This window comes from Columba livia, chromosome 2, assembly GCF_036013475.1.
Source record: "Columba livia isolate bColLiv1 breed racing homer chromosome 2, bColLiv1.pat.W.v2, whole genome shotgun sequence".
Classification (NCBI taxonomy): Eukaryota; Metazoa; Chordata; class Aves; order Columbiformes; family Columbidae; genus Columba; species Columba livia.
Window position 1 is genome coordinate 108416723 of NC_088603.1, and position 21292 is coordinate 108438014.

The 21292-nt window shown below is 40.1% G+C and overlaps 1 protein-coding gene across 2 annotated transcripts in view; it reads right to left on the bottom strand.

The window, feature by feature from the left end:
* Positions 1-6323: 6323 nt before the first annotated feature.
* RAB31 (RAB31, member RAS oncogene family) overlaps positions 6324-21292 on the bottom strand; it is a 69360-nt gene continuing 54391 nt past the window's right edge. For both annotated transcript variants that reach the window (XM_065053133.1, XM_065053132.1), the window contains exon 7: positions 6324-10528. In XM_065053133.1, the coding sequence (XP_064909205.1) occupies positions 10431-10528 (98 nt within the window). In that variant the 3' untranslated portion in view covers positions 6324-10430. The remainder of the gene's footprint in view (positions 10529-21292) is intronic.

Here is a 21292-nt window from a genome sequence, read left to right on the forward strand (position 1 = left end):
AATCTTATGTTTGTCTCTTAGAGAATGAACTGGATAGAGATTTCTGAATTACTCAGTTGGGCCAGTGACTCAATTTTAACACATTTCAGTAACAACTCATTATAAAAGACTGAACAGGATGGGAAGGCTTCTGGCCACATTAGGACTGACCCGAGTTCTGATTGCTTCAGGCTGGATAACATGGATGGAATCATTATTAAACACAAGCAGAAATAATTCGCTTGATGAGATGACCAGAACAACATCTATCAATTATCTGACTACTTTCCTAGAAACTAGACAGTAGAGTTTACTCGAGATTAAACACTTTTGCACATTTTCAGTTTTCACCATCTTTGTTGCCTTCATGTGGGTTGAGTAGCTAATAAAACACAACACTTTCCTTCATTGTGCCATCATCAGATAGCAGATGACATCATAAGGAAATACATTGGCAGTTGTCTCACAGGAAAACTTAAATATGCAGAAAACCACCCATGAAGCCTACTCTTGTATGAGGCAATAGAGCAGGCTGTTCTGATGGAAGTGATAAAGTTGCCATGGAGGCCTGACAATGTGGTAATTCAACATATGCCAAAGCAACCTCAGGCCTCAAGGCCTCAAAGCCCTGACTCAGAATTGCTCTTATTCAGTGGCTTCCTAGAAGGATGGCAGTTGAAGAGAGGATGGATACATGAATTGGAAGCATTTACCCTGTTGACAGAAGGGTAACAATTTATACTCATAATCAGTCAAAATCTCACTCTCCATAGACCAGCTTCAAGTACAAAAGATACAGGTAAATTACAACTATGGCATTATAGTAGTAATTCTATTTAAAATTGCAGATGACTGCAAAAATTGATAGAGAGTTTTTCCATCACCTCATCTCACACCTTTTATGACATGATTGTATATAAAATCAGATAGGCCCCCTAGCTTGAAACATGGCTTGCTTACACATGGTTTAGTGCCAGAGTTAGGTTAGGTTATGGTTGGACTCGGTGATCCTGAGGGTCTCTTCCAACTGAAATGGTTCTATGATTCTATATCTAGCATGATCTGAAGACACCAAAAGAAAATCACAAGTTCCTGAACTCTAATTTCCTGCCTCTGGCTGCCTAGCTTAAAATATACATTGGAATTATCTAACATCCAGGATTTTGTTATGCCTTTGAGCTCTCACTAAATGGAAGGAAAATTTCCAATGCTGATTGAAAATGGCAGGGATCACATCTTCCCTCAAATATCTGGGGGAATGGGGACCTCTCATGGGAATTCTGGCACCATTTCATGAAAAAAAAAAAAAAAAGCAAGCTGTCTTTCTTTGAAAGCAAGCCTGTCTGAAGACAGCCTCAATAACTTCAGGCTCTCCTGCACTACCAGAGACATGAATCGAGTCATCTTGCCAGACAGCTAAGTAACCACTTTCCTAGATCTTTGAAACCCATAGCTCCCAGACATCCTCACCTCCCTGTCACTGATGTGATGTGAAACAGGCTTCTCAGACGGAGGCTCTCTTTCTAATCTGGGAGTTGCTTCAGGCCCTGTAATTTTTTAAACTGTGTGTATCATACAAGGAAGGGAGCAATTTTTCTGCCATGGTATGCATCTTTCACTGGTGTGTGATTCGCAGTGAGATGAGGCAAGGTGTCTGAAAGACATGCCTGCTGACATTGATGACTCGATGACTCACGTCTTGTGGATTTTCTAAGTCATTAGTTTCCTCCTGGGTAAAGTAAAATAAAAGTCCCTCCATGTTATCGTTCAGTGATGGATGTTGTGTTATTGTAAAGCCTTTATACTCCCAGCAGCAAGTACTTAAGTACCTACTACATGCTGTGGTTGAATCGGTCAATGCAAATCTACTTGCATACATTTATCACCATCCCATCCTTTCTTCCATAGCCTTCTCTGGAACACTTTGCCTTTTTTGTGCAGAACTACTCATTCCAAGACATCATTCATCCAGAATCAAGCTTCATGAAAAGCTGAACTAGGTAGGCAGGGTGGCTGCGTAAGTGCAGTGGAATGTGTTAGCCAAAGCCCTTTGTCCAGGGCTTCAACTCAGTAACCGGTGTGTCAAGGACCGCACGAACAGGTATCATCTTTTATTCAGTGTACTTTGTACTATGTAAATCCAGTCATACCCACAGGTAAAGATATGGTATCATTTTTTATAGGTGGAGTCTAGCCACCTGATGCACTCTTAATCTTGTATTTGTTTATGCTCATTTATTAGCTACAGCTCTCATGTAACGATGGTGTAAAGACAGCTGTACCATGTATATGCACCATTTGACGATTTATAATGTGATATCCTTTTCACCTGTAATCCCAATTTTCTATTTCAGACATCACTTTTGTTCCTTTTCTGTCACACTGATGGGGCTGTGACCCACCACAAGGAGTGTTTTTCAGGGTAGGACATCAGGATGTTGTCTGCACCTTCTTTTAAGTTCTGAACATTATTTTCCCACTTCAGAATTTTGTAATCAACATGACATTCTGGCTTTGTTGCCATTTCAGGAAACCTATTTCCTCTCCAGCAATTTCACCTCCTAAAACTATTTTAAAAAATTTTAAAAAGACTGTGGTGATTTTTTTATTTTTTTTTTTAAATAGTGTTTCCTTTTCTGGTATCTCTGTCACAAGGAAACAAGTTTCTCTGTAGAAAACTCTTTCCTAGGTCATTACAAGTTCATATTTCCAGCATATCTCAAAAGTCTCCTTTGTACTCAAAACTACCAGGAAGCTGAGTCACCTCTCTTAGAAATGCCAGCTGCTAATGAGACTTCTGTCCCTCCTTACTGTGACCATGGGGAGAACCATTCCGGAGGAGAGCTGGTTTGGTGCCAGCAGGCGCTTCAGGTTGCCACCTTGAAAGCAAATTTTTCCTGAGAACCAGGAATGACCTACAGAGTATGGTAAAACTCAGAGGACAAATAGTATCTCTAAAGGGAATGGTGCCAGGAAAGACATTTCATTCTCATTTGGGTTCCTGACTGTCTCGAGAAATAGCACAGAAAATTTTAAGTCTTTATTTTGAATGTTCTTCTTTCTGAGGACTCTTATTAGATTCCTAATACACATTTTATGCTTTTTTTGGTAAATATCTACAGTGCAAAATTGTCTCACATGGTAAGTGATAAACACAGACATGAACTTAAATGTTTGGTAGTGATTCTAGGTTTGCTGATGATTTGATTTTTTGCAGAATATTGGAAAGGGATTTTGAAATGTACTGTGTACTCCAGGTTGCATCCATTGCACTTTCTTGCAAAAGCTCTGTGAAAACTCCTGACACGTATTTATCAGCAAAGCAGCCGGATTCTTTGAAGATGACAAAAAGCAGGGTTTTCTTTTATAAGGTGCTTAACCTACATTTCAACCCCATTAAACAAGCAAAGAGAAACTGTTACTATCCTCTTATTCATTTATTAATTTATTTAGTCAGTAACAGCAATGGTATTCCTTGCCTCCCACTTCATATTATATTGAAAAAGAGGAAGGAGCGTGATGTTCATTTTACTCAAGGGCATGTCTTAGATATGTAAGGCAACTTGCTTATTGATTGGTACTTTTCAATAGGTAATCAGAAGCCCTGGGTTTGTCTCTCTCTTTGTCCGCAACAGATCACTTCCCCAGAGTACTCCATGTGCTGTAGGGAAACAGGGGTTCAGTTGTTTATCTTCTTATTTAAACATGTATTTTACTGTTGTGGAGGGAGCAGGAATGGCACCGGCTGGGTAAAATAAATGTGAATTAAATGGACTTCAGGGGAAATGCATTTTTGCTTTCTGAAACTATCAGAGTGTGGCAATCGGAAAGGTTGAGTGTTTCATCATAAATAAGGCGTGTCTCAACTTTTGACAGATGATGAGAAAGATAAAGCTTGGGTTGTCAGGGAGGTTTTGAGAAAGCAAGGTCAGTGCTTTTCAAAGAAAGCTTGCACCTTTTTTTTTTTGTAATACTTCAGGGAGTCTTAGGGATAAAAATGATTTCTGGCTGGAGTAATTTAGTAGTAAGAAAAAAATAAATCCTTCTCAAGCTGGTAAATATTTACTGTCTAACCAGAAGCCTCACAAGTCTTTTCCACCATAGTGGTATACTTTCCTGCATTGATTAATGACATCTTATTAAAAACTTGTTCATCGGTGTGACACTAAATGCAAGTTAGTACAGGTCTCTTACACTTCAAGTTCTGCCAGTGTACTATCTTCAAGTTTGCACAACAGCTATGTTACAAAACAATTCCAGTAATACTTCTACACCATATGTATGGAAAACACAGTGGTTATTAATGCTGGTATAATGAGCCTGCTCTCCTATTCCTACAAAATACACAGCAGTGGTAAGTGATAATGCAAACATATCTGCATCAAGATCCACTTGGTAGTATCAGAAGTGTAAGAATTTTGCAGATATTTTGCAATAAGAGCTTAATCAAGAATGAAGAAATTCATCTGCAATCGATTTTTCAGACATGAAAAAGGCTTCATTATGTTACACTATGCTATTACTTATTCCTTCTCATCTTAACCTGCTAAATGCTGCCAACCATTGATTTCAGTTTCTACTGAAGAGTGTTACTTTTGGACAGTGAGAGAGCATTTGTATCAAGCAATGTAATTAGTGCTGGTCCAGCTGTTAAAATATGGATGTCATCAAAAGCAGATCTTCTTAATGGTCAAGAATCCCAGCGCACACGAATGCATCGTATCGTTGATACGGAGTCCTTAGGGACTAACTGGCACCAATTAACAGAGGCATTTGTACAAATACTTTTAGCTGCTCTATCCTCCCATAACTGTTTTAACACTTTTAAGAAAATTCCCCTGTAGCCTTGTGTGAAACAACGTTGAGGAGGAGGGAAAAAAAATCATGCAGCTTATTGTGTTCTTTCAAGGAAAGGAGCCATTTCACAAACCTGGTAGTAGCATAAACACTTTCACAGATTGGGTGAGGGGGTGGAGGTGTGAAGTAGACACACAGACTACTTCATCAGCCTTGCTGTCCTGATTTCAGAACAGTGCTCAGATCACAGCAGGGTGTCCTGCGATGCTCTTTGCAGAAAGACTGAAGCCGCTGTCGTGAAGATTTTGAAGGCTGAAATGTCAAATACTTTTAAGTACCACGAGACACAAGCTTCAGTCTTCAAAAGGAAAGCAGAAGAGGTTTATTTTCAGGCTAATTGTAAAGCTCCCCCCTCTTTGCTAAATTCAACTCTAAACTAACCTGAAGCACTACAAGAACACGCTTCTAAGCCATGTCAAACACCTCATTGACAATGCCAGGACTGATCCATCGAGTGGCACAGCTCTTTCCACACTGAAAGGAAAAATAGCGCTCACTTCTGATTTTCCAACACACTGGTAATAGTTAAGTGGGTCTCACTTAGGCTTTCCTTGAATTAAGTACATCACATTTTACAGTTTACAGTTATGTACTTGGGTTCATTTTTATTTACACATAGCTGGAGATAAGATACATAATTTCTTCAACGTGATTATGAATGCTGTAAAGCGGGGAGCAGATCCTGCCAGGTCTCTTGAAGCAGTAACTAAACTCACAACCTGTGTAACCCCCTTTGAAATACTCGTTTCTACTTACATAGAGAAATGGTGTTCTGTGCTGTTGAGTTACTGTGCTTCTTGGGTAGTGCTGTGTATTGAATTTATGGTAGTTAGAAAAGCCTTACTCCAAAACCTGTTTTTCCATAAAAAAAAACCAATCCTTTATTCTTAGTCTTCATAGTTGTGGTAACAACTCTGAAAACATGAACCAGACAGTGCAAAAAACTTATGGTGAGTTTAAAGACCTCTTGAAACAATACGACTAACAGGCATGAAATACTGCATGCTTTGTAAGGGAGTGTTAATTCTTAACTCCTAAAGACAAGTTCAAGGGACATAAAGTAAGAAAAAAACTTAAATGTACCACCAAAAAAACCCCAAAACATACAAAAGAGAAAGTGTCTTACGAGCCATAGTAGTCATGGTTGCTATTCAAAGCAAGTGGTAACTGTAAGCTCACTTTCTACTGACAGCTACTATTCTGAATTTCCAGGCTGATCCTGGCCACTCTTCTAATGGATAAATCAAGTAGCTTAGCGAAGGGATTTTCAGATGATCCTTTTCTGTTTTTTTGAAAATTCACCCGCACTGCAGGATCCCCTAGGAATGCATTCGGTTTCTGCTAAAGGCAGCCACACATGGGCCAAGCAACATTTATAGCCCAGGTAAGCAATCCACAGACCGCAGACAGCCCTTTTTCAAGACCAAATGATGTGAACAATATGACCTATTTTGTTCTGCTTTATTGAAATCAGAGACATCCCCGAATCAGAGGTATTTAAAACATTTATTAGCATTAATCATGGTAGGTTCAATAAAACACAAAAACTACATTTTAGGGCAAAAAATATTATTAGGTATGCTACAATTAATATGTAAAACAGAAGGTAAAAGTATGAACAGATTGCAGCATCCCATACATGAAGCGAGTGGGTCCAGCCCAGTCAAAGCCCTTATATAAACAAAACAGAGTACTTAGCAGGTGATTTTAAATGTACAATTTATTACTGACTCTGGTTTAAATAATTAAGGATAGGATAGTAAAATATATCATCACTGTACTGAAACGGTCTGATTACAGTCAGAATACTCGCATGTATAATCTATCTGGTCACGCTTATGACTGCGTGCCATGAAGGATTAGTGAAGACAAGGGATGACAGGTAACTCTTCTAGGTATTGATACAAACCCCTGTTACATTGTAGCACTTCATATGTACCTTCTGTACCATGAACAAAATTTTTTTTTTAGTGTAATTTTATTACTTCTGAGTCCCAATTCTTGAATAATGGCCTTTTTTAGATTTCTCAGTCTGCAAACAAGCTTTTTCTATCATATGCCATTTTCATGCGTAAGAATGGCAAGTCAACAATTGTACCTATTTGTATGTCCATCTTCTCGCTACCTTTGATCCGTAACTTTAAGTCCATAAAGGTGAAATGACCATTAACAAAAAAAAATGTACTTACAGAATACAATGTGCAGTATATCAGAAACAGACATAGTGAAAAAACACTATGTGTCAGCATAAACAACATAAACCTGTACTTATATACACACACATATGCAGAGCATATATGAAAACTAGTTCCTTCATCATCTTGTTTTTAAAACTAGTTCATGATAAGCCAGAAAAGCAAGTCACCCCCAACCAGGCAGTCACAGTCTTGAGTTACGGTGCAAACCAGCTCCACCAAACACCCTCGGCACTGCAGCCCGTGTGTCAGTCCTGCTGACGGCTCCCTTGAGAAAACCCATCTCGCATGAATCCAGCACCAGCTGCACCAACCTAGCACTGCAGCGTTATTACTAGAGCAGATCAGCTACAGAGTCAGGTGCTCCTGTACAGTAATTCAGCTTTTCACCAACCATTGTTAACTACTAAGAGGAATTCTGGTTGTTGCTGAAACTTTTGACTCCAAGTTTGGTTTTTTTTTGGTATGTCATTCTTCTGGCTGTTTATAAACAACGGTTGTGCTTTCCAAGCAACAACGGGAAGCAGAAATAGTGAATTTTACATTTGAAGATAATAATTTTAGAAACAAACTGTTCCTCCATTTGAAGAGGCAGATTAAAGCTGCGCTTTAGGTTTGACGGACAGCAGAGAGGGAACATCACCAGCAAAGGTGAACCCTGTCTTTGAATAAAATGTGAGCGGCTCTGCACAGCACAGCGGCCTGTTATTTTTTCACCTGTGACTCAGCGATCCCTGCTGCAGCTCACCGTAACCCAAACCTCAAGAACTTAGTCAGAATCCTTATTCATTTAAAGCTTTTTCTTGACTAAAAAGCAGAATACGATGATTTAAATTTGGACCACCAAATGCACAAGTATCTTTGAGCCTACTTTGCCCGCATTTGAATCTTAAAATCTGCCAGAGATCCATTGTAACAACTTCCAATGTTAAACTACTTTAACATATAACTCATAAACCTGTTCTGATTCACATACAGCTCAATGCCAGCTCTGAGAGCTGGTTGCTCAAGACAATATCTACTCCATCCAGATCAGCATCAGTTGCCAGCTCTAGCAGAAATTAGAGTATACAAGGTACTTGCAGAATTGCCTTACAAAGCTTTCAGACACCTCTAGTAGCATGCGATGAGTTTTGAGATGTCACATTAAAAAAAATATACCACAAAGATTTATGAAAGCCTAAAAATCAGTTATGCATAACTACTATATGTTGAACTAAAATTTATTACACCTTTAAAAAAGTTGTTTTGATCTCGCCTTGTTTTCTTGCTAACTGGTCTAACCTTTTACTGGGTTTCATTTAGGAAGAACCAGATCTCTTGCAGCATTGAGTCATAGATCCTGTAAATTATATGGATCTGTGATGTTGCTAAGTTCTGTATTTCTTCAGTGCTGAAGGCCAGGTTAACATTTCCCTCCACAGCCAAGTGAAGGAGCCAGGCACCCCTGGCAGACCCACCTGTACTATGATGGGGTGAAATGTTCCCTGAAGGAGCCCATCTCCTTCCCCAACTATTAACAATGATGATTGCTGAATTTTCACTTAAATAACCCCAGATTAGCTGTAAAACAGTTGCTGCAATGAAGCGGTGACGGGGATCATACATCAGCACAGGTGACAACTGAAAGTTTACCCGAAATATCCTTTCTGATGGTAACTGTCTGAGTCTGTGTATTATCCAAGGACCTATTTTCAAGTATGCATGCTTTTAAAGGAGTCTAAAATATCTGAGAAATTGATTATATGTGAAAAAACAATGCAGCTTAAATTCCTAGATAAAATCCGGTGGGACATTTCCCACCTATAACTACTTCAAGCCTTCTGAAGACAAAGAAAGGTTCCTGTTGATTTCATCCAGCTCTGTTTCAAGCCCTAAGAATTAGCACTATTTTATCAAAGCGATTTCACAACCAAGCAATAAGGTCTGGTTTTAACGCATAAACACAGTAACCTAGCTCTAGCCTGCCTGTTCATGATTTATTGTAGAAAGTTGTTTTTCCCTTTTGTTTGCTCTTCCTAAGTCCCCCAACAAATGTGCAGTGAGCTTAATTTTCCTCATAAGAGAATAAATTCATGTTGTGGAATGCAGGCTGGGCTTTGGTTTCGAAGCCTGCATTCTTACCCTAGATCCGATTTCCAATGAAATTGAATCCCAATTGAATTCCAATAAAAACTCAAATTTTACCACCCCAGTCGTGCACATTCATAAAAGATGGAAGTGGAGAACACACACAGTTTTACATTATTTTTAGTTTATAACCACCTATTGCATATTTTTTTCTACACTGTATTTTCCAGTGCATCAAGCTTCAAAGGTATCACGCAGTGTGTCTTCCATTCCTCATCCCCAGGTGGGTGAAGAGGCGACTCCACAAATTCACAGAACTGCATTTGTAAAGAAACGCTCCGGTTTGTTTTATTAGGTTCCAGCCCTTAACCCCAAATTATATTGTGCTCTCTTAAGCTGTTTTTGTACAGAAACATCATTCTTCCAACTTGAAGGCTTCTTGGAGCGCTGCAGTGAGACCACAAAGGAGTGGGGCAGTGTGGCACTCTCATTTACAAACCAGGGAAGTGGCATCTTTGAGCAGAAAGAACTATAGCCTGGGGCACAGATTTGGAGGAAACCTGGTAAGCAGTGGATATTAAGCTGGCATTTATGCTCTTTTTACAATTTCAGTAACTAACGAAGCGATCCAGGCAAAGCACAGCAGCTGCATCTTCACTTCTTTCCAAAGCACGCTGGGAACTGCATGGGGTCCTTCATGACAACTCCTTCTTTCACATACACAGCACCTCCTGACACAGATTTTGACTTCTAGCCTTTAAAAATTGCACTCACTCATCCTTTAGATCCTTATTTTTTTTTTTTCTATTCAGCCAATTCAGTCCACTTCTTGCTGATGTTTACTGAGAGTGTGAGATGAAGCTACAGCTATAGAAAAATACAGAAGTAGAGTCCAGCTAAAAAGATGGCAGAGAAACTGTAAGCCAAAATTCAGGTTTTATGTTGTTTTTTTTATCTTATTATTACTGAGAAAACTCTAAAAACATGCCAAGTCCACTTTGCAATGTAAGAAGTTTTTGCAGCAAATCTAAAATCTATATATAAAAAGATCTTTTTATTAAAAAAAACAGTCATTGGCTTAAACAGAGAATCAGAGTACTTTGACGCTGTAAATTTGACAGGATATTAGAGAGGATTTTCCAACTCAGTCTTGCAAAATCCCTTTGAAGTCAAGCTTTCTGCTTCTGATCCTTGCGTTATTGCTCATGGGAAGTATTGAAATTACTGCTTTCAAGATAAGGAGCCACGTCACTGAGATCACAAAGTCCTTTCTCCATCAAAAAGCAAATGGTGCTGTTTTTCAAGTATATCTAAAAAGATCAAGTTGGGTCAGCAGCACCGCCTACCCGTCTGTGAAGTCTGCTTTCCAAGTTTGATTGCTCCATTGTTACCGTTTTCATGAGGATCTAAGGGTGGGATTTGCCGACCTGAAACACATGAAGAGACAATGAATTCAATTTTCCTGATGCAGTAACAGCACAAGCAGATGCAAGTTAGGATGATATAGTTTGCAGAAGGATTACATCTGTGAAACTTAACCAGAAAACAACCGTCTCCTGTGTGCCTTGAATCTTTTTCCTTGCATCCTGCTTATGAAAGAAAATTTTCACATTTAAAAAAATATTTTAAATATGGCTACCAAGAATGCACAAAGTACACTGAAATTGTGATCCATGTATTTAAAGCAACAGTTATCTCACTGAGTACCTTACATCTAAAAAAGAGAAAATTCTCAGCTTTCTCCTAATTCCACTTAAAGGTGAATGGTGCTAATATAACAAGATCTTGCCTGTCCTAAATCTGCATGACACTTAGTCCTTGTACACTTGAGTTTTACGAAGCACTAAACACATGCTGCCTGTACTTGACCAAAAAAACCATAATCTGTTCATTGAATCCCTCTGTCCTTTGAGTGGTGCCCCTGTCTTTCCAGTTGACAGCTTTGATTACTTACCACACCCCCACCGAACACTCCTGACTTTTTAATCATCTTATGGGCTGATTATTTTAAGTATTTGAAAGAATTTCAGCCATCATAAGAAAGCAAGAGATCTCTCCCAGGGGCAGAAGGCACCGCTCCAACTCCCTACCCGGCATGCCCTTTGGGGGCATTTTTTGTCTAACTGCCTTCCTACTCACGGACAACATACAATGTGCTTAATAATGAGAATTATAAATGGAAACCCAAGATCCTCCCAGGATCTATTCTCTGCCTCTGGTGTGGGCCTGGCTTTCCTGTTAAACCCATTGAGTCATCTCTCCATCAGGATCTTGGAGAGCTAACAGCCATGGTAAAGTACTTTCTCACTACCCTGTGGATTTGCTGGAAACTTCTTCTGAAGGTGTATCTACTTTCTATTAATGACTCCTGGTTGTACTATTACCTATGTTAAACAACAAGAGTTAAAATACTTAACATTTGTTTCTTATATGACACTTTCAGAGAGCAGCTCATCATAATCCAGGTAGATTTTACAGTTTAGATTCCCCGTCCTTTGCTGCATTTATTCACAGCTCTCTCTTGCCAAATGTTCTGTGAATTATGTACCTATGTTGAAGCCAGAGTCCTACAACCTATGAATTACTTGGGGGGTGGTGGTTGTGGGAGGGTGTGCTAAAAGCATTCAGGTAAAATCCAATCCCAGTGAAATCAAACAGGAAAATTTAATCTGTACAACTTGTCCCTAAATTACCTTTGGTCAGGCACATCAAAATTTCACCACCCTTAAGTCAGTTAGTTCTGAACAGGTATGTTACACAACAGAAGTGTGACTTCTGAAGCAGATAATCTTGGGTGTTTGTACAACTGAATCAGAGAGGAAAAAATTCCTTGCATTACTAAGGTAAAGATACTGCAGTTGGTCCAGAGTGAGAAACAGGTATCTTGAGGGCTGAAACATGTGTAAGCACTGACATTACAATGCTGCACTCTACTTGGGTCACTAAAATATCGCCTTCACAGCCTGCTTACATTATATTTGGACTTCATGTTTGTATATGCCCTTCCAAAGTAAAATAAAAAGCAGAACAAGTGGTTACAGACACAGTTGTTACATGCATTAGTTCTGTTGGCTTTGTTTGGAGACAAAGAGAATCCACTAATTCTTAAAACTCTAGACAATATGAAGAATGTACTATCTGCAAGAGGCTTTCCAAGAATGTAATGTTGTTACAGAGACCTGGAGAGAACTTCTACATTAGGTACCTACTATTTCCAAAGTGCTTTGAACTCAGTCCCAGCTAAAATAAAACCCTGTCAATCTGACTCAGAGCCTAACATAGCTAAAAAAATTGGACTCCACAGACATGGTTTCCACTAAGCAAATACTCTCTAAACATTTGTTTCTTGTAACAGCAAGTTTGGAAGAGGAGAGCTTTAACATGCAAACTAGCTTAACTTTGACTTAACTCCGCATTAAACAACTATGTTACCTCTACTTGTTTTGCAATCTGCGTTTCTTGTGAGTTTCAAGTGTTTTCTACAGTAGTCTTGATGTGTATGCAAAGAAGTAAGCAAGCTTATCTTTGGGGCAAAACCATTGCAGGCTTCAAGGTCAGCAAGCACTTTGTCCAGTTCAGATGAGGACACACTATATGTTGTTAAGAATCACCTTGATTTATTTCATTTCTCGAAACAATAAAACCCACAGATAACAACTATGAAAATAAAGAGAAAAAAAATCTCTAGATATAGTGTGTCTTGATTAGTTATTCTGGCCTTTTAACTTCAGTACTGTTTTTCATTAACTAGCCACGTTTTCTGCTGTTTGCATACCCCTCCTTGAATTCAATACAAGGAAATAAAGCTTTAAACAGTCTAAAAGTTGTTCAAGTTTGAGATTTTGTAATAAATGAATTTTCTCTAACTTATTATTTCTCTAATTAGCAGATTTATTAAACCATCAAGTTTAATCAGTTTAGTTTTAGCAAGAAGACTTATCCCTGCCCAAGCAGCTCTTACCATCTGATGCACAGCTGACAGGAGTAACTCTCTTGAAGCATAAAATTCAGTCTAACACCTGAGAACCAGCTCCACAGCAAATGATACAGTGATTTTTTCACCAAGGGTCGGGGAAGTAGATAAAAATAGTCAGAAATCTGTCTGCCTAATTGACTCTCCCTGGGCCTCCTTGACAGCTGGTCTCTCAGAGAAAGGTTTAAGAAGCAGCAGAACACTAAGGATGAGCAGGGAAATGCCGAACCTGTATCTACACTTATCATAGAATCATAAAATCATAGAATCCTGTGGGTTGGAAGGGACCTTCAAAGATCAGCTATCTAGTCCTGCCATGAGCAGGGACATCTTCAACTAGATCGGGTTGCTCAGAGCCCTGTCCAGCCTGGCCTGGAATGTCTCCAGGGATGGGGCGTCTACCACCTCTCTGGGCAACCTGGGCCAGTGTTTCACCACTCTCATTGTAAAAGATTCCTTCCTCATGTTTAGCCTGAACCCTCTTCTAAACCAGTTCAATCACTATTGCTGTCTAAAAGCACTACGATCCCCTCATCTTCTCATTCATCTCTTGATAAATATGGCATCAATATTGCAGATACCCACTCAATCTAGCTGTCACTGAGTCAAGATCAACAGAGGTCATAAATTGACTTATTTGTAGAAAGTACATCCTCATTTTAAAAGCAATTCTCACTGACATACATAGTCCTTGTTCCAGAGCAATAAAAATACTTCTATATTAGATAACCTACAGCATTGTTAATTTATGCTATTTCTTTCATGCAGTTGATGTCAAAAAGGAGCAGTAGTGCCCTCATATCCAGTCCAGCAATTCTCGTGCTGAAGAAATAAATAGATTAGGACAATTCCTCTTCAAACCAATGACCACTCTAGTAAGATAAAGTCAGCTAAAAAGGTCCATGAAAGACTGAAATCTTCTGTTGCCTAACTTAAAAGATGACAAATTAGACCACAAATAGAGTCTTTTCTCCATTTTGCAGAGCAGGACACAACTAACCAGCTTGCCAAAGACCACCAACTGCACATCTTAGGATTCCAGATGAAACAGTCAGTCACACAGGAAAAGTGGATGTGCACACACTTATCTACGAACTCTGCAGCTGAACTGGTGAAATGAGTAAGTTAGGGATATACTATTACTGAGACAGTATAAAAGTTCTATATGGTTCCCATTGCTGATATTTTTATGGAATGAAGTCTGCTGACTGCAACTTAAAATTCTTCTCTTGCACCTCTATCAATTAAATATCTGATTATGTATTTTAGCTTCATTTCACTCATGTTTAGACCATATTTCACATGCACCTCTACACATTCACACAGAGGTCTTGGTGTCCTCCACAATCTCATTCCAGTAAACACACCACACCATGGTGTGTAAAATGGTAAGTGTCACAAGAGACTGCTCAAATGTAGGGTTACAGAAATTGTCATGGCTCTGAAGTGAACCATCCAGGTTAACAGGTGGGAAGCACTAAATAAATTGCATCTCCTCCTTTCTGGCATGTTGGAGTTGGGCTGAGGCAGCCCAGGATGAAGGTCAGACTCTTCTCCAATGCCTGGTAGCATTCCAACTCCTGCTATTGAATCTGAAACTTGTTAATGCGAAGAGATTAATCAGCACTCTGGGAGCTGCAGTTCTGAGAGTGACAGTGGCAAAGAGATTGGGAAACAAGAGGGTGGCACAAGAGGTAAACAAAATGGGAAGGGAAAAAGGAAAATGAAAATTGGAGCAGGGAAGGAAGAGAGACAACAGGGACTGGGTGACAGATCTGCAAGCAGAACTCCAAGGCAGGCAGATGGGGACTGCTCTGCTGTAGCTGGAAGCACGATGCATCACCACAGTAATAAAATCTGCTCTCTTTGTTCCTTTTTGAATGCAATGCTCCCGCTACAAACTTCCATTAGCTCAGAAAAATCTGGCTTGGAGTTGGGGCTTTTTGTTTTTGTTTGTTTTTTTTAACATGCAACTAGTTTCATCGTTGACCTGGACAAGACTGTCTGAAAGGTTGGATAAAGCCTTAAAACTGAGCATAGGGAAAAAAACCCACAACTGTTTACTATGCTGACAAAGGAACAAACACAATAGTGCATTGAACAGACACTTGTTTAGTGTGGAAGCGGATGGGATGTGATCAACCTGAGCTGGCACATCCAGATGATGAAGTCCAAGTCCAAATGAAGCGCAGTTCTGCTATCTAACACAACTACAACAATTTGTCTAAGAGGAAGAGGCAAGACATCACAGTGCTACATGGTGGCTTTCTGCACATTTATCGCATATATTCTCTTCCTGAAAATCACGTACAACTTCACTTTTTTGGGGGGGTGGAGGAAGAAGAGATTTTTCGTTAGTGCATGATGTGAAATCCACGGCTCACTTGGGGAAAGGCAGACTTCTTCAAGCAGCAGTACAACAGACATACAATGGCCAGAGCCTCCTCCTAAAATTGCTAGCTGTATCCCAGCAAGGCGAGCCCCTGCAAAGCATCACCCTCTATAAATCTCGTTAATAAGGCACAGCCATCTGTGGAGACATGGCAGAATGGAGGAGGCACATCTTACCCAACAGTTTCAGCATTTGCATATCAGACTCCTCTGCATCTGCAGGACCTGTGACAGTCACGCTTCTTATCTCCCCAAATCCTTTCAACATTTGAAAGCAGTTTGACTAGCGTTTTACAAGCTACCATGTCTCTCACATGGTTTATAAAGCTTGCCCCACTGCTCAGTCTGCATTTTCTTTTTCTCACCCACAACTGCAGCGAAGCGGGATTTCCCCAATGGACAGAGCTGACTGCTGTTTACTTCATGTTGTAAGTTTTCATGCAAGGTAGCACACGTTTACACTAAAGGATATTGCATAACTAAACATAGTTAAGTTGCAATTATTCTAATACTTCTAACAGCACTTCCATTCAAGAAAATAAACGTGTTGGGTTTTTTTTCCTTTTTTTTTTTTTTTGAAGCAAAAGCATAGAATGCTGACACCGAAGTTCTTGCTAGGAGAAGCAGCAATAGAAGTAAATTTTGCCCATTGAATTAAAATTTTCAGGAAAAAAAATAAAATCTTACATGCATCAAAGTAAACAACATAATACCTAATGACTTTAATTACTAAGAGATCCAACCTTGATTTGAGGTTCTGCTGTAATTAACTTCAGGCTGTTTTGGTATATTTACTAGTTTATGTTGAAGAGCTCTCCTGCAGTTGGAGAGAAACCCAAGACCTCACAACTTTAACTTTAGGAGTAGTCCAAAGAAAGCTTTGCTTCATTCATGAACATTTAAAAGCAAGAGGACTACTAATCCTAGAATACAAGGAGCATGAACTGTAAACAACATAATTTCAAACATAAGTTAGGGCAATGTTTCTCCATCATTTCACAGGCTGTTCACAGGTGAACACCCCCTACAAAAATTCAGTTGTGGGCTTGAGCTGCCTTAAAAATGGCATATGTGAATTGCTTTGTAACATAAATGTACTTGCTCTTCTTAAAACATCTTTCATAGACCTCCTCAAAGTAGTTCACAGATGCCTGCAAATCAGCAGATAACAGGATGAAAACCACCATTCATCATTCACAAAGCTTCAAAATTGGACATCTGCAATTCCATCCACCCAAGTTCATCTGAGTCAGTGCAAACATCAAATGTCTGCTGGAAAGGATCCCTCCCCCTTCCACAGACAGACATTTCACACATTCCTCTCTAGTTTCTCCACTATACAACAGGTTAAACCGTAAACTCTAGAGATTGGTCTTCTTTTTTTAATTTCCAAGTATTTCTAGGAAACAAGTATTTGGGTTACATTAAATATTCAATACATGAACTGCTAGCAAGGCATCAGAAAATCAATAGCTTCGTGCATTTATAACTAAGCATTTACCAAATGAAAGGTTGTACCCTGAGACAGAAGCTCTCTGTTCTAATTAGGAAGCCTCATCTAAGAAGAACATCCTCAGCTGCATTTTTTAAACATAAACCTGTTTCCTCCTCACAGGACTAGCATCAGTAAGATTGAGCATGCTAACAACTCTTTACACATTTTCTGTAGAGCAATTCTGATTATTTCCTCACTCACTTCCCTCTCATCCTCAACAGAAGATGCTGAAATGCTTCAATCATTCCCCCTTTGGTAGCACAACAGTTCTCAACATCTGTCACACTTTAAAAAATAGCAACCATATCCTCAGCTGCATCAAAAGCAGTGTGGCCAGCAAGTCAAGGAAGGTGATTGTGCCCCTTTACTCTGCTCTGGTGAGACCCCACCTGGAGTCCTGCATCCAGCTCTGGCGCCCTTGGCACAGGAAAGACATGGACCTATTGGAGAGGGTCTAGAGGAGGCCACCAAGATAACTAGAGGGCTGGAACAGCTCTGCTCTGAGGACAAGCTGAGAGAGTTGGGGTTGTTCGGCCTGGAGAAGAGAAGGCTCCACGGAGACCTTATTGCAGCCTTTCAGTACTTAAAAGTGGCCTATAAGAAAGAGGGGGACAGACTTTTTAGCAGGGCCTGTTGCGACAGGACAAGGGGTAATGGTTTTAAACTAAAGGAGGGGAGATTCAGGCTAGGGATGAGGAAGAAATTTTTTACAGTGAGGATGGTAAAACACTGTCCCAGGTTGCCCAGGAAGGTGGTAGAGGCCCCATCCCTGGAGACATTCAAGGCCAGGCTGGATGGGGCTCTGAGCAACCTGATCTAGTTGAAGATGTCCTGCTCATTGCAGGGGGGCTGGACTAGCTGAGCTTTAAGGTCCCTTCCAAACCAAACCATTCTATGGTACTATGATTTATTTTTTTGTTTAAGCACAAGTTAATTTCATATTTTCCTTGTCTAGGTATTCCTCAGAGGTTTACCCGTCCCAATGTCTGTTTACCTTTGGACTTACTGATGCAGACTGGTATTAACCTGGGAGGTACAGTCTCATCTGTATCATTTACTGAAGATGGCTTTTATGTAATCTCTTTCCTATCTGGGGCACCTTCACGCTAAGGTAACAGGCAATACACCCAGGCTGAAGAGAAACAGCTGGCATGCACTAGATTTGAATAAGGTAACTAAGGCTTATTTGAGTCATTAAATGAACGGGTGTCTGAAAATTGCAAGGGTGTGATTGCTATTAGATGACAGTACACTTGGGGCAGCTTGTTTAGTCATTGAAAACCAGGTGGTTTTAATGGGTAAGCTGCCTTCCCAGGCACAAGCTGTGGACAGTGCCTTAGAGCCCCACAACCAGGAAGGGGTAATACAGCCTGGTACGACCCCTGCACAGGCACAACTTGATACTGTATTATACTGCTATCGTATAATACATTCCTGGCATTTTTGCTGCTGGTGAAGTATAAACCAGTGAGAAGGAAATGCTGTGTCTATGATTCTTCTAAGGCTGGGAATAAAAAATTAACAACATTTGATCCTATACTCAGCTATTAAAAAAAGAACTACTGGAACACATGAAAAACCACTATCATCTTGAGCCCTTTTTACGTCAGAAACCTTTCAAGAAAGACATTTTGAAAAATGTAGCCCAAGTAGGGTATATACAACTGTACTAAAAACACTATTTTCTTGTTTACAGAGAAGTAAAACAGCCATGCGATACTTCACAATCACAGCAAGCCTTCAGTCAGGTGTTGCTAAATGTAACCAGGGTAAGTGTAGTAGAATGGCTTGCTGCCTGAAATCACAGGGGCACAACAGACAGCCAGGAACTGCATCCCATCACGCAGCTCAGGGAAAACTCTCCAGCGCCAAGAACACCGACTTTGCTGACTCTTGTGCTCCAGCTGCCTCCTCAGTCTTATTTGCCTAAGTACACCAACTGCAGAGTCCCTCTCTTTCCAGATTTGCCCCATCTCCAAAAAAAATCAAAAAGTTTTATTCATTCCAGTCTTCCACGTCTTGCATTTTCTTAAGAAGAAATAAGGACAATGGATTTGTGTTGAGGCTGCGTTACCGAGGCATCCCCCAAAGCAGTCAAATCCTCAAAGACCCAGAGAAACTTATTAAAAATCTTTTTAAAATAGTGTAATATAATAACCTTAGAAATTAAGTGCTCTGTCTATAATTTTTCCAAAATTTATCTGGTCGTCAGCAAAACATCCCAGATCCCCTTTTATTTTCTGCCTTCTTTATATCATTATGTTGAGTAATATTTTCCCACTATACTGTTTCACTCCGTTCACAATATTTTCCCTGGAAAACAGACAGGTGTTCAACACCTTAGGAAAGAAAAACGATTATGTTAAAATACTCCTGGGAAAAGAAAAGCATGATCAAGCAGGAGGTGAATTTTTCAGCCAAATCAAAATGTAGTCTATCCCTTCTGTTTGGGGCATCAATTTTGAGAAGGTTTTTCATGAAGAAATTCTCCACGCATGTTGGAATATCCTTCCAAATCCAGGCTGTAAATATGCAATAGATATAGTCTGCCTTCAAGATCCAAGGTAAACAGAAATTGCTGTCTCCCTGCTCAGAGGCTGTGGAGCTGTACCATGCCCTTCTACAGCAGCACAAAGAGAAGGGCACGAACTCTCAGGCAGCGTGAAAGCAAAACTAAAGCTGCTGCATGACTTCTAGGGCACCACACAAATAAAGTCAGTCAACAGGGTAGGAGACATGGCCACAGATGGACTTCATACACTGAAAAGGCAGAAACGCTGCCATGCAACTTGGACATAAACAGACTGTTCTCGGGAAATTGCACGAAGACTGAAGTGGTGCAAAACATCAGAAAGTTATGCATACCCCCTCCCCAGTCACAATCATACTAATTAATTCTCCTACTAATTAAGCATTTTTCACTTGGTTTCCACTGTATTTCTATAAACGTACACTACCAACTCCCTCCTTTCTCTCCACTGAGTACCTGATAAGGTCACGACTACATCCACCGAGACCAAGTATTTCTATATATAGAAATAATTGCCTGTGGAATTAAGTGCACTTGCCTGGGTATCTAGTTCATACTAAACTTAATTTAGCTGATTTTCCTCGTCTATTATATCCATTATTAGGGACAATGTAAGCTGCCAGCTGCAACACTGCCTATCAAAGACAGAAACTAATTATGTAATTATGTGGCAAGGATGAGTTCCTCTGTGAGAACATTCACAACCATCAGACACAGGCAATCTAGCAAAGTATCACAAGGAAGAACCGGTTCCTCTAGATAGCCATGTTACACACTTCTTTTTTAAAAGAGGTAAAAGAAAGGTAGCATATTCTAGGAATACTGGTTCTCATTAACCATTTCAGATATATCCCATGCAGGTGAACCAAAAACTTGAACGGGCCCCATTTCAGGCAAAATGTGGTAGATAATAAAAGCTGATTATGAATACGTGAAATAAAACAAAGAGTTTAGGGAAACAAACTTGAGTTTCTGTATGTGCTGTCTCCTAGGCCTCTGCACCCCAAAATAGGATTCAAGGAGAGGAGGAACCACCAGGAGTGGAAAAGGATCAAGTCATGGAGCTTTGAAGATATCTCAACAGATACAAGCCTGAGGATGGAGAGGGAGCAGGCCCATGTTGCTGAAAGACCGCTCTTTATCATCCCTCATGTTTTTGAAAGGTTGTGGAGAATGAGGGAGGTCCCCTATGACTGAAGAAAGACAAACGTTGTATCTGTCTTCAAAAGGGTAATAAGTAGCCATGGATCTACAGGCTAGTTAGATGCCTGGGAAAACCACGGAGCAAATCCTTTCAGGAGCTGCTTCTGAGCACATGAATGTGAAGAAGGTGACTAGGACCAGTCAGCACGTCCAACCAACCTGGTTGCCCTAAATGACAGTATGACTGGATCTGTGATTGAAAATGAGCTTTGGATGTTGTCTACCTTGACTTTAGAAGGGTTTTTGACACTTTCTCCTACAGCATCCTGGTATATCCAAGTTGGGATACTATGGTTTAGGTAGACAGATTGTTAGATCTGTGAAAAACTGGCTGGATCATCAGACTTAAAGGACAGTGGTTAATAGTACATATCTACCTGTAGGCCAGTTATGAGTGTAGTACCTTGCTTAGTAACTTTCACCAGTGGCCCGAAGGAGGAAAAACTATGCATCCACTTGATCCCCCAGATGATACCCAACTCAGAGGCACATTCAATACCCTTGAGGGCAGACCTGCTGTTCAGAGGACCTTAGGCTGTAGGGAGGAATGAGCCAACAGGAGCCTCATGTGGTTCAGAAAGCCCGGCTTGTGGGAAGGA